Source organism: Osmerus eperlanus, chromosome 13 (assembly GCF_963692335.1).
Source record: "Osmerus eperlanus chromosome 13, fOsmEpe2.1, whole genome shotgun sequence".
Taxonomy (NCBI): Eukaryota; Metazoa; Chordata; class Actinopteri; order Osmeriformes; family Osmeridae; genus Osmerus; species Osmerus eperlanus.
Genome location: NC_085030.1, coordinates 6,223,054 through 6,237,117, shown reverse-complemented (window position 1 = coordinate 6,237,117; position 14,064 = coordinate 6,223,054). Strand labels below are relative to the sequence as shown.

At 47.3% G+C, this 14,064-nt stretch overlaps 1 protein-coding gene across 2 annotated transcripts; it reads left to right on the top strand.

Moving 5' to 3' along the window:
* The first annotated feature begins 502 nt into the window (after nucleotides 1-502).
* LOC134033036 (synaptopodin) lies at nucleotides 503-13,803 on the top strand. Of its 2 annotated transcripts, XM_062477146.1 has the most exons (3): nucleotides 503-1,280; nucleotides 6,600-8,722; nucleotides 10,610-13,803. In XM_062477146.1, exons 1-3 carry the CDS (start codon nucleotides 1,193-1,195, stop codon nucleotides 11,363-11,365), a joined length of 2,967 nt encoding a protein of 988 aa, XP_062333130.1. In that variant the 5' UTR covers nucleotides 503-1,192; the 3' UTR covers nucleotides 11,366-13,803. The 2 variants fall into 2 exon arrangements, 1 of the variants encoding a protein (XP_062333130.1); XR_009932068.1 differs by lacking the exons at nucleotides 503-1,280; nucleotides 10,610-13,803 and adding an exon at nucleotides 3,385-3,898 and having other exon boundaries at nucleotides 6,600-6,738.
* The last annotated feature ends 261 nt before the right edge of the window (nucleotides 13,804-14,064 follow it).

Sequence of the window (14,064 nt, the reverse complement as noted above, 5' to 3'; positions counted from 1 at the left end):
ACATGGAATCACACAGGAAAACCATCTGGATAAGATATAAACGTACAGATGAAAAACAATAAGCAAATCCTGCTGAGGTCTTGGAGGCTCAGACTCCAAACAGCTCTTTGAGTAACCTTTTAGAGTGAAATGTTATTCCTAACGTGGCCCTAACGGCAGGAAGCTGCTTTACATGGACCCCCTCCTCATCGGCGTTGCTGAGTTATGGTCGTCCAAGATAAAGAGGGGATCATTTCTGGAAAAGAAAAATAATCTGTGGGAGAGAGATTGCACTGTCGTCAACAGACATGTTTGGTGTCTCGCATAAGAAAAGAAAAGAGGAAGAGAAACGTCTGGGTAGGAAAGAGAGGAGAGAGAGAGAAAAGAGAGAGCGAGAGAGAGAGAGAGAGAGAGAGAGCGAGAGAGAGAGAGAGAGAGAGAGAGAGAGAGAGAGAGAGAGAGCGAGGAGAGAGAGAGAGAGGAGAGATGAGAGAGAGAGAGAGAGAGAGAGAGAGAGAGAGAGAGAGAGAGAGAGAGAGAGAGAGAGAGAGAGAGAGAGAGAGAGAGAAAGAAAGAAGTGATAGATACAGATAGAAAGCTAGATGGTTTTGAGTTTGCTTTTCTGCTAGATTCACAGAAAAGCACATCCCAATTGTGAAATATCTTTGGCTGCCGTCCATGGGAACTGATCCAGGGTGCTCCAGCGCAGCGTCTCCTGGGAGGTCCGTTAGATTGTGAAGAGCTCCGTGTGCGAGGAGAGAGCCCCTCCTCTGTTGAGGACCTGCAGGAGAACACTTCCAGGGATTACTGCAGAACGGAGCTACGTGAACTGGCGGCCGTCACCTGGGTCATCTGAGCTGCTCCCTCACGGCTTCCTGGTCGTGTGTTTGCTTTTCCTCTCCGTCGTCCTTGCTCTGTGTGCCAGAAAGGACTCGATCCTCCCGGCGCACTCCTAAACAGTGACCCTCCCTTGGAACGTACACAGCTAGAGAGGGCTTCATCTGACCAGGGAGGAGGGACTGCTAGGGACCAGGACCGGACCACCTCAGCAGGGACACAAGCTCTCCCTGAGAGCAGAGGCAGGATACTGGGACAGACATGGAGACTGAGAGGGGGCACATGTCTGTCAGGAGGGGGTAAGCTGGAGCCCTGGGGGGCAGAGGAAACCTCTCCAGGTGGGGGCAAGAAGCGGTCGACCTTGTCACAGAAAGCAATGCCTCCTGGGACAGGAGGGACTACACAGAGGTCAAAGGGCAGTCAGCTTTGGCCTCGAGCACCCAATCAGATGCCTCGAAAAGCAAGTGAGTCTGATGTCTGTGTTCATTGTGTCTGTTTACATTTAGCCCAGGGCATGTACAGCAAACAGCAGTTGCGTGCATGTGCGTTTGCGGAATCTGTTGTTCAATGTGATGACATTACACTCATGAGACTTGTTGACTGGAATAAGTAACTCAATATGAATCCCATTTGTTCAGAGAGCAGTTTTGAAAAGATGACAGAGGCACTTCTGTAACGCAGCTCAGATGTGCAGTAGACTAAGTCATGGAGGAGAAAGGTCATTACTGAGGAGGAGAGCAGGAGGACGACAGTTACAGTGAGAACACAGCCAGGATTTCTAACTTCAGAGAAGTCTCACTCTCAATGAGACATCTGTTTCCTTGCCGTTAAAACAGCCTTCCCTAACTAGTAATGGAAATGCAATCAGCACACCACACTTACTGTAATGGGCTAAATCTTAAATCAGTACATACCCACTGACCCTAATGGACTAAGTTGTGGTAAAAGTACAGAATCCATAATTGATTCTAAAGATTGTTAGTCTCACAACAAAGATCTGAGCGTGTGTAGAAGAAAGGGCACAAACATGTTAGCCGAGTAGGATTGTTAGCTCGTAAAAACCTGACAGGGTGATTACAGTACATGAAGGTTAGGACAATATTGTCAGAGCAGACCATTAATAGAACCCAATATAGCATTGTGTTTTGAGGAAACTCAGTTCAGACACACCATGGTGATCCCGTGGACAGCCTCTATCACAGGGCATCAATAGGTGGAGCAAAAAGCCCTTTCTCTTGATAAGATCAGGAAACATCTTTGGATTGTTTAATACTTGGCGTATAACTGAATGCTTAAGAAACAACAACAATAATGTTGTTGCAAGCTACTGCCATGGAGCAGTGGCCCTGGCAAATCAGATAGAGCCTCTGCAGTGTTGTTCCATTGTACTGAGGCAGCAGCATGAGCAAAGCTGGGGTTGAACCTCTCGGCTGGGGCTGTGTTCCCCCCGTGGGATTCAGTGGGAGGTGAAGTCACTCTCAGGCCAGTAACACCCCAGGACCTCTGTTAATCCCTGCCTCTCCACACTGCTCCACACATCACCCACAGGGCCTGCTGCCTTACCCTGTGCCCCCCCCCCCCCCTCCACCCCCCTCCTCCTCTCCTCCCCTCCACCCCCTCCTCTTGCCCTCCTCCCATCCTCCCCCCTCCGCCGTCCCCCAGCGAAAGATAACATCCGACAGACAGAGTAATCTGACCTTTGATACACAACTGCAGCCCCCCCCCCCCCCCCCCCCCCCTCCCCGTATGCCTGACTCTAATCCTTCTGCTCTGCTTGCTGAGGTTTGGGGGAGTTCTCCTGTCTGTCTTCATTCAGCCCCGGGGAGTGGAGGTATGGAAATCAGAGAGAGAGAAAGACAGGAAGAAATACAGGCACAGAAATTGAGAGGAAGAGAAGAAGAACAGCACTGATGAATGAGGTGAAAGTGTACAGACTAAGATGGAAAGACAGAGCAGAGAGAGAGAGAGAGAGAGAGAGAGAGAAGAGAGAGAGAGAGAGAGAGAGAGAGAGAGAGGGAGGGAGGGGGAGAGGGAGAGAGAGAGAGAGAGAGAGAGAGAGAGAGAGAGAGAGAGAGAGAGAGAGAGAGAGAGAGAGAGAGAGAGAGAGAGAGAGAGAGAGAGAGAGAGATAGAGAGAGAGAGAGAGGGGGCAGCAGTACAGGGCTTTTGCATCACTGCCAAAGGCCGAGTTATGTCTCTGCTGAAGAAAAGGAAATTCCTGTCCCTCCCCTGCATGTAGAGCTCTTGGGGTTCAGAGAGGGCACACACACACACAGACACACACATCAGCCTGACAGACATACTGCCCACTGAGGGCTAGTTCTCTCCCAGTGGTCTAATTAATATGCACGCATGACCCGTGGTCTCCTCTGGTACCTGGAGTTCCTCAGACCCAAAGCCTGGGTCAGGGGTGACATGGAACTGATAGGCTCTCCCACATGTCAACCCAAATACCTATGAGAGTGTAGGGCTTGTTTGACTTGTGTTGGTAAATCTGAGATTGGGCTGGTGTAGATCAAACTTCCTCCTCTACGTCATGGCTGTTTCACTGTCATGGAAATAACCTGAAACCATAGCTGCTAATGTTTATCCTACTAAGGCTCTCACTTTTGCTCTGTGTACATGTGCATCCAGTTTAGTCAGATGCAGATAAAGGCTATCAGTATGTGTGTACTGGCGCTGTACCACCACACCATAACAAGATCAAGGTCGAAAAGTCTGTACAACCTCTGATAAGCGTCCATAGTTCTTTTTAATGATTTTGCTATGGGGCATCCTGGCCTGTTCTTGTTGATGCTTTGCTTCTTGGAATGAACGTTAGTTCTAGTTTGGAATTGCGAGGATCATGCGCGTGTGGAGTTGTTCAGTAGAGTGCGGTATTGAGAGCAAGACACTCACCCTCTCCGCGCGCAGTGTGCGCTGGACCAGAGTCGAGCTCGTGCGCACTGTGGACCAGCATTTGCAACGAAAACGAAATCCGATCCTAGCTCTAGATTCAGAAAGGGGGTGTGGAGGTCTCAGACACAGTTAAATTGGAAAAGCTTGTGGAACTGCACAAAAGCGCGGAGTTCTGAATTTTAAAGGTAAGACAAGAAAGCGAGGATGCTTTAATATAGCCCCATTTCCCGACGACCAAACTACTTTTCCGTAGACTGAACATTTTATCTGTATACTTATTTGACGTTTTCAACAATTAAAATGCCTAACGATAAAGTTTGCAATGCCTTGTGTGCACTTATATTCAACAAGGGTAAAATGTATGGTTTACTAGTTAACTGTAGTGGTTTAGGAAGAGGGAATATTAAGCGACTGCTGTTATATACCCAAATGCGCGTTATTTCATCTGCATGCATACCATCTGTAATACACTTTTAGCGTCAGTATCAGACACATAATTGAAAGTTAATTCAATTCAGTTCGTTGCCAGAAAGGTGGGCACTGATAGCTGATGTCAATTTACTTGGCACTCCGCGAGATCCAATTTACGCACTGGATGACCTGGACCTTATCAAAGCATTTATTCTTACATGTATAACGTAGGCTATTTATTGATACATCAAAATGTATAAAAACTATGTTTTGTCATTTTTATACTGCCTAATGTAATTGCTTTTAAGAGCAGCTCTCGGTTCCCAACGTCATCTGAACTTTATATCAGACTAATCAATCATAGGATCCGCACGCCAGTGTCATCTGATAGGTAGTCTGCTGTTCACCAGTGGCAGGGATTACCGAACATAACTAGTTCACTGGCAACATCCGTTAAGTGTTATAACAGGACAACATAAACCCCAGGCTATTTGCACTACAAACGCAGGACATCTTATAAAAACGACTTTATTGGGAATCTGGAGTCAGTTACTACCCACAGTGACAGCTAGGCTATCAACAGGTAGGCCTATTGGCGCATGTTGCATTCTGACCCGTGTTTTGGTCAGAATTTTGCAGAATTTCGCTTTTCAAAAATCTTGAAAGCCTATATGCCTTAAGATAGGTCATTGCGACTTTAATAGAAACGTAGCCGAATGTCAATACATTCATGTCAATACAAAACATCTTAATGTTGCTCCATGTCAAACAATGTGATGCATATTTATGATGCAAGGGCATATATTCACATTCTCTACAAAGATCAGTCATGCAGGCGGGAATGCATTCCAGGTGTTAATTGCACGGAGAGGTTTCTAATCCTGCTTTAGTCATAACAAAGTCACCTTAAGATTTTATAAAACAAGAAGTAGTTTGAACAAGGTGTTGTAGTGTAAGAGCTTTTTTTTCAACCACAGACTTTCAACTGCCTTCTGTGGGTTAATTCAATTAAGTAGGCTGTAGATTTCTGTCTCCTAAATCAAAGACAGATGCACTTCATGCCTTCTTGGATAAAGCTATCGTTCTGCCTTTTAATGCAAGTCTGCTCTGAGGCTGCGCCAGGAAAACGATGGATAAACGTTACAGCGGGCATCATTGAGAGTAGGCAATTGATTGGCACATAATTGTTTCAAACAGTGTACCTGGATCCTCGCTCAAGAGAAAGATGAAATTCTCGCTGCTGTGCATGCCCTTCTGGGCCGGTGATTGAATTCCATCACGAGGAAACGCAACCATCCACATTCCAATCAATTACAGTGATATGTTGTTTTGGTGCCACTCCTCCCAAATCATGTGCTTTTGAAAATCACGGAATTTCACTGATGCGCAAACGGTCTTATCTTTAACGTTGATAAATGATACCGTCTGTTACACAATACACTTTGGAGGGATATGTTTCCCCGAATGATGCAGATGGGCAGACTGTAGTGGCACTTGATAGGAGCACACAGTTCAAGTGTTTAAGCACCAGTCCAGAGGCGTTTCCACTTAAAATCGTGAAGTGCTGAAATGGTTTATTATGCACGAGTGTTTGAGCGATAGCCTTGAAGAAATTACCAAAGGCATGTTGGAAACTCACGCAGGGTATTTTCTCGGCAGTTGAGGAATGCTCAGGGAGGGACTACCGCAGATGGCAGAGGAAATAGTCGAGCAGCGCGGAATGGAGCTCTTAAGCCCAGACAAACTACAGACACTTTCAACAAAAGTGTGTTGTTCTTTCACATTTTCAGCATAAGCGCCAAGTCAGTGTTTGTTCACTACTGATAGGGGTAGTTGTTGTTGTTTTAAAGGGCTCTGACTCAAGCTTTATTTTCTCAGCTTTACTCAAACAGCTTCTCACATCTTTCTTGAGAAAATGTTTATTTGACAACTGTCCTCGGTCCGGTGTATCCATTTCCGATGCCCCAAATCAGTTTATAAAAGTGCGAAGTGCAGACTGTTCTTGCTATATGCAACATGAGTCATATTCAAATGTACAGCAAAGAGCAATACATCCATATGCAGAAGAAACTATTATGTGGGTTTTAAATTGCATATTCCTCCCCAGACTTGTAAAGACTGTTCTTGTTGGTTCATGCTTCTCGAAAATTTACAAGCATTGTTTGAGGAATTATTTTTAGGAAAGCTGCCGAAAGAGCTCGCTGTGTTTCAGAGAAGCTAAAGCAGTCCCTGTCTGATTATGAAGTCGTTTTTATCCATTTACCTGGAATCTTAAAGTTTAAATTGAATTCAAGTTCTAATGCTGTTCTCTGTTTACTCCTCTCATTTCGTTCTCTCTCTCTCTCTCTCTCTCTCTCTCTCTCTCTCTCTCTCTCTCTCTCTCTCTCTCTCTCTCTCTCTCTCTCTCTCTCTCTCACTCTCACTCTCTCTTCTTTCTTTCCTTGGGTCTTTCTTTTCTCTGTCTTTCCTCTCCAGACCTGACCAGAAGTGCCAGTCTGTCAGATAAGGATCTGAAGGAGGCTCGTGTGAGGAGTCAGATCATCGCGGCCCAGCTCACCGTTCCCTCCAACTCCAACTCCAGAGGAGTTCAGCTCTTCAACCGACGCAAGAAGCGAGTCAACGCCTTCACGCTAGAGAGTGGCATCGAGGGTGGGACAGGGCGAGGCGCCGCGGAGGATGAGAAGCACATTGGGCCTCCTAGGAACAATCTGACATGGGCAGAGAGAGCCAGTGAGGGGAAGGACCGTGAACGAAACTTGAAGAACATTGCCTCCAAACCACCCTGGTCTCCCACTAGGCTAGCATTCAGAGGAAGTGACATCATGGAGGAGCCAAGTGAACCTGTCCACGAGGTGGAGGATGTGGCGGACAGCGTCATACAGGAGAGGCACTTCCTGCCTGTGAACGAGAAGGAGGAGGACGGGGAGGTGAAGATGAAGGAGGAGGAGGAGCTGAGGCAGGAGGTACCTGTGGAGCAGGAGAGTGAAGTCAAGAATGATCTTCCCTCTGCTAGCGACCACAGTGGTGCAGTCCAGTGTGAGCCAGAGCTGGGTGAACCAGGGGTGAACGGAGCAATCCCAGAGCCCGAATCCCCTGGAGATCTCCATAATGGTTGCCATAGTGCCCCTGAGAAAGTGTCCGTGTCCCTATCCAAACAACCGTCTACCATCATCAACAGAACAGCCAGACCTTTCTTCTCTCCCACCACGGTCCAGTCCCCAGACACCCGGAGCCCAGTCATGGAAATCCCCCCTGCTCCCTCTTACTCCACCCCCCCTCTCCCTCGACCCGTGGCCTTCTCCCCTCCCCCTCCTCACCCATCCTACCCCACCCCCCCTCTCCCAGCCTACACCTGTCAGTCTCCGCAGGCCTTCTCCAGCCCCCTCTGCATGTCTCCCACCATGTCCCCGTTGCCCCCCCCAGTGTGCCAGTATGCCCCCCCCTCGGCTCCCCAGGTGTCTCAGTATGTCCCGCCCACCCCTCCGGTGACCCAGTACGCCCCTCCCACAGCCCCTCGCCCCTCCACCTTTGTCCCAAAGCCCGCTGCGGATTGGAAGCCGCATGTGCCAATCAAATCGGGCATCCTGGAGGAAGGCGCGGCCAGACGGGGAACCAGGAAGTCCATGTTTACGTTCAAGGAGAAGCCGGTGATGGCTCCCAACCCGGAGCTGCTGTCCCTCGTTCAGGGGACTGATGAGAGGAAGAAACACGGACCCAGGTGTGTGGTTGAGCCCGCCTCCGAGGAGGAGCTACTGGCCCTGGGGGCGGAGGCCTCCAACTTTCTGGCAAAGGAGGAAGTGAAGCTGGAGGAAGCCGCAATGCCAGAGTGGTCCACCACCCTGAAGAGCTCCAGGACCCGAGCCCGGACGGAGCACAAGCCTGAGCAGACCCTCACCAACGCCACAGGGAAGGGGGCGGAGCTGTTCGCCAAGCGCCAGTCCAGGATGGAGAAATATGTGTTGGAGAAACAGAACGCAGGCCAGCGTAGATCTCCCTCCCCCACCATGTCTCTGCCACCATCTTGGGTGTATCCGTCTAACATGCCGGGGCGGGTCAAAGCCATCGCCACCAACTCCAACATCAGCGATCAGCTTTCACAGACCCTCAAGGCCCAGCAGCCTGTCCAGAGGAAGCCCAGCATTAAGGCCCCGCCCCCCAAGCCTGAGAGCCCCCCTCTGGAGAACGGCTGTACCAAGATAGAGATGGACCTATCCAGGCACCAGCCCTACCAGCTCAACTCCTCCCTTTTCATCTTCAACCCCATCAAAGATCCAAGGAGCTCTCTGCCCAGGGGAGCTCCGCCTCCCAAGCCTGTGGTCATGTCTTACTCCCGGCAGACCTCCCTGCCCACCAGCCCCTCTTCCCACTTCAGCTTAAGGCCTGCCCACTGCCTGTACCCCCAGCACCCTCTCAGCCCCGTCGGAGGGATGGGACCTGTGGACCAGTCTCACCACTACGGGGGGGCTCCCCGCTCCAGGCAGCCCAGGATCACCTCCCCTGTGTCGGCCTTCTCTCCCGAGCGAGTGGCCTCCCCTCGGTCAGGGGCCCAGGCACCAAGGCCCACCTTCTCTGCAAAGAAGGCAGGGATTGAACCACAGGTGTGGAGGCCTTCTATCTACTTCTGATTCTCTGTTTACATGACCAAGGCACAGCAAAGTGAAGGAGTGGTACAATACTGTAGATATTGCACACAGGATAAGCTTTGCATAGATTATTTTTGCACACTAATAGATGGACGTGTCTTTTTTGTGTTTTTGTAGATTTAACAAGTAGATTTGTAGTTGTTGAAAGATTTTTTGGTATATTTTATGATAATCATGTTAATATATGAGAAGGCTGTCATGCAGCTGATCCCAAACAGCGATATCCCAAAGTAGTAATGAATCACTTTAAGACTAAATATGTGCTTTCAGACGGGTAAGTCACTGTATCCATAGTCACTAAGTGCACTTCAACAGTCAGGTCTGAATAACTTTGAGATGAGAAATGGCTTCACACATTTTCCAGTGTTTTTCTGCCTCAAGTCTCCAGGCATCCAAGTGACACTGCCTTACAAAGCACTTTAGCAGATGGTCTGGCGTCTGTTTTATGATCTATGATTTGCAGTTTAATATGGACTCACAGACATGAAAGTAGTGGTGAGGAAACTCCCTTAATGTCTTCATTTCTTTAAGGGAATCAGCCTGTTTTAGCTTTTCGATGCTCTCTACCAAATTATATGGTGTGTGTGTGTGTGTTTCAAATCTATTGATGTTTTTAATTGTCAGGCCGCATGCTATTTGACGTAATGTGCACTGTTTTATGACTCGACAGAGCAGTAATTCCAGGTGGACTGTTTAGTCATGAAATAATATACAGCTAGGAACATGAAGGAAGGCATCAAGACGTAAATCTTCATCTGATTGGAAGGAGAAGGCCAGAATAATACTTTCTCACATGAAAGACATTTTTTCTTCTTCTCGGATCTCTTGTGTACTTCTGCTGTCTTCCTGTCTCCTTAATGGAAGTATTCTGTTTCCTTGTTTCTTTCCTGATTAAAGCTTTCTTCTAACCTCTTCCTGTGAACTGTCTGTACTTGATGTGCCTCAGCTTTGTTTCCTCCTTTCCCACTTGTACTTTCCCACTTGTACTTTCCCACTCTGTATTCACAGTTTATGAACCACACGGCGCTCCTTTCTCTAATAACTCAAACTAGTTACTGGACAACACAAGGGACTTTGTGTTCTCTTGATATATTCAGAAAAATATAATTTCTAGCACTAAAAGGGTGCAGTTGTTGATAGGGAAACCCCCACTAAGAGCTTGAGCGATCACAACACAGACCTCTGACCCGTTCCTTTGAATATGGGGATTGGCTCCAGGGTTTCACACCTTTCGAGAGATGGGCTGACCCTAGCCTGACCCTTGCAGTTCTGCTGTGAATGCTGCTCGCTCTACCCTGAGGCATACGTCTAGGCTCCAAACACACCTTTTGTGTCCTAAACTGTCGTTGTCTGGATCCGAGAGGCCCCTCTGTCTCAGGGAGCAAACAGTTGCTGAAGGTGCAAAGCTTGGCAACAGCACCAGGAGAGTAACGGCACACCCCTCATAAAGGTTAGTCACCTCGGCCAGGCCAGCTGACAGAAACCTGAGAGACAAACAGGAGACCTGTATCGTCTCTGATATCCTGTCTTGAGGGAGGAGTACCCTGAGACAGTAGGTGTTGTGACCTCTTTGTCGTCTGGGCAACGAAGTTGTACTAAATGGAGCAGGGGTCATTCGGCCAAACTTTTGAAAAGGCTTTCATGGACTGTGTGGACAAACTTCTTCTCAAACGTATATTATGTTAGTCATCTCACAATACACTGTTCAAATAATTCCCTGATCTGACACTGTTGTCTTGAGTTTTGTTGCTGTGTATATAAACAGTACTTCTTCACATTAATAGCACCTTGAGGCAAGCATGGCCGGAGTCTAAAACTACATTCTCTTTCCTTTTCATGCAGGCAATAAAGGAGTCCCCTACAACCCCAACCCAGACCCCCACTCCCACCAGAACCCCCCAGTTCACCAGACGTTTCAGCAGCCCAGAAGGACCCAACAGTGGGACCTGGTCCCCCAGCCTCCAGACCAGCCAACTCCCCTCCTCCACCCCCTCCAGAGCCCCCCACACACCTATATCCAGCTCCCCTGTCTGCCCACCCTGGGAAACCCGCTGCCAATCCCCCATGGTGTACCAGACCAGCCAGCCCTCCTCCACCCCCATCTCCAGACCCCAGCATCCATCTAAGGCCACCTCCCCTGTCTCCCTGGTCAGGGAGAACCGCTGCCTCTCTCCCAATGTCAGCAGCCTCGACTCCAAGGCCAACCACCGCATCCTGGCCAAGAACATCATCAACGCCGCCAAGCGCAAGAACAGCCCATCGCCTGGCGCACTGAGCAGCCACAACCTCCCCATCTCGCCACTAGGGGGCCCTCACCATCAGGCCTACGAACACAGCAAGTCTCCCTTCAGCCCCTTCCAGTCCCGGGCTCTGGGGGCCCAGTCGCCCCCCTTCACCAGCCCTCCTCCCACTCCCACCCAGCTGATACGCTCCCCAGTCAGGCTCTACAACACCCGCTCGCTGACCGACTCGGACGCCTCTGTGGAGTCGGAGGACTCTGGGCTGAGGTCGCCTGGCCTGCGTAGCTACAACACCTGCCCTCGCGGCTGGGGAGGCAGCCTGAGGGTGAAGAGGGGCAGTGTCTCTACCGACCTGTAGGGGGAGCCTCTCTCAGTGAGCATCTTCACCTTTCTGAGGAAATTTGCAGAGGGGAAGGCGAGGGAGTGGGAGGTGTACAGGATGTGGAGATCATATACGCGACTCAAAAAAACTTCATGGGCCAAATCGTTCAGGGTTCAATCGTTAGGAATAGGAACTGACAGGAACTTGAAGGGACTGATGTTTGGTGGTGGTTTTACCAAATGTGGACTTAGAGGAATGTTCAGGTCTCCATTTACAAGACCAGCAGAGGCATCGACAATGAGGACTTTAAAGGGATACTTTCCTTATATTTTCTCAACTCTGACCCCTAGTTTAATAAAGCGAAAGAGAGACATGTTTTACATTAAGGGAAAATTAAGGGATCTTTATAAACCCAAAGTCGCTCATCATCTGTAACTTTTAATATGGACCATGTAAATTAAATAAATAAATATGCATACAGGCAGTAATGAAATATAAAAACAGCATGAATTTGACTAGGAAAAGCATTCAATTGTAATGTAATTACTGTAGCTTACTTTGAACAAAAAAATATAATTTAACCAAAATGTAATAGCTGAAGTATACCAAAGACTATGATCTGGGTTCTGCACATTGGAACAGTGTTACATCATTTCCTCCCATCACAATTAGATTGTAATGCTTCAAAGTAGAATATTTTTTGGCTTTGTAGATATATCTCAGCAGAAACATTGAGTAGGAAGGCATGTAGTGCTGCCTTGAACTGACATTTTATTTGTAGTTTGTATTTGTAATTTGTAGAGACAAGTCAAACTTGAGGGAAGTTACACACAAACACATAAAGTAGAGATCGCAGGGAGTCAAGAATGTGTAAATATAACACATATTGACAATGCTTTCATTTAAAAAAAACTATTTGAAAGTTGATGTAATAGTACATTCTTAGAACAGACTATAACAAGCACATTAAGGTTGGAGGTAGACTCGATGAGATTAACTTCCTTCTAACATTCCATAACCTTGCTCATGCAATAGTATGGGTACGTTCATTATGGTATATTGTTAGAACAGTATCACAAGGCCAAAACACACATTGCTGTATATCATTTTTTTCACCCAGTAGGAGAAAAAAGCTTCACATGCATAATCAGCACAGTGCAATAATTCATTTATCACCTCTGTGTACTGCGTGTATGTTGCTTTATGTACTCCATTTTTTTTTTAAATGAATGTATCGTTCTACAGATAGACTGGTAGAGAGAAGTGTTGAAAGATAAGACGTATGTAGGTATTTGAGTTTGGGACCAAAACACCTATTCAATAAAACCCATGTTATGTTTACAATGAGATATAAGGAAACCAACTGGTTTGAGATATTCTCACAGGATATGGTGTGTTGATCCTCGTGCTTATACTGTCAGCAGTGTTTGGCTGAATAGGGCAGAGGAAACTGTACCTGTACTGTAACTGTCGTGCACCAACAGGAAACGAACTCATTTGTGGACAACAAAGACATTTCTAGGAAATCTATTGTTACTAGTTGTAGAGACAATTGTGAGTGTCTCATGCCTGAGGATGACTCTATTGAAAGCGTTTGACAAAGAATCATAAGGTGGAGGATAAGATGATGTTGCTGTACAATAACTGACTGAATTGAGTTGGGATAAATGGATCCAGTGAGTAAGGATGGGTGGTATTTCACTTACAATACTTTAATGCACACACACTCATCTAGTCTCTCTAGATGTTTTGTTTTTACAATTTTCACTTGATTTTGCACTTCTACTCACTCACTTCTACTTCTACTCAGCTCTGATGGCACAGTTTGGTCTGACTTCCAATATCTCAAACAGGTGTCATTCACAGTAAAAGTAATTCTGCCCGCCTCACACCCTCTGTAAAGGGGGACACCGACCACACACTGAACACATTGTCCCATAATGGCCTATCAATGTTTTCAAAGCAATTATAGCAGGAAATGTGACCGACGTTCTTCAACTTCCAGCAGGCTAAGGGGTCACATATGTTCCTCTGCCCCCGCCCCCCTCCCTCCTAGGGGACAGGGGGACTAGCGCACACACAGGAGTGATCGCTGTCAAGCTCCTCCGACACGTACACAGGCGCATCAGCAGATTTCTGAGTGTTGAAACGTATGCGTCTTTGGAGTGACAGGGACACCTGTCCTGTTGCATGGTGACTTGGCACCTTGTGGCTTCCATCACAGAGGGTTTCCAACTAACCCTGACTCCTGCACTCCCATCACCCCCAGCATAGCTAAATCTATGGAAAAATAATCATCAGGGTTCTTTGATTTTGTTTAGAATGTTGTTTTTTTTTACAGGGGGCACCTAAAAAATGGGTTGTCAACCATTAACGTCTCCTTACTGTAAATAAGTCTTCCCATCCTTGACCCTGTGTTGTTTAAATTAATGAACACAAACAAAATAAAAGTGATGACACACTAATTACAATTATTTTGTGTCTGAGGTGTGTTTTCTCCTGACTCCCAACCGATCATTAAATAAAAACCTTATTCTTAGTATCTTATAATGCTCAAGACATGGTGGTATGAGTTTCAGTGCCTATGTAGCTTTAATGATCAGAATGAACATACAAACACATATTACAGCATGATGTGCCCTGGAGCAAGGAGGGAACCTATAGGCCAACCAGTTGTGATAAGAGAAGACCATTTCAGAAAAGTTGTTTTTGCTGAAACTGTAGCCTAAGCTACC

Coding starts and splice junctions, on each gene's coding strand:
- LOC134033036 (XM_062477146.1), top strand. CDS start 1,193: ATGCCTCCTGGGACAGGAGGGACTACACAGAGGTCAAAGGGCAGTCAG. Junction 1,281..6,599: donor TCAGATGCCTCGAAAAGCAA/GTGAGTCTGATG, acceptor TTTCCTCTCCAG/ACCTGACCAGAAGTGCCAGT. Junction 8,723..10,609: donor AGGCAGGGATTGAACCACAG/GTGTGGAGGCCT, acceptor CTTTTCATGCAG/GCAATAAAGGAGTCCCCTAC.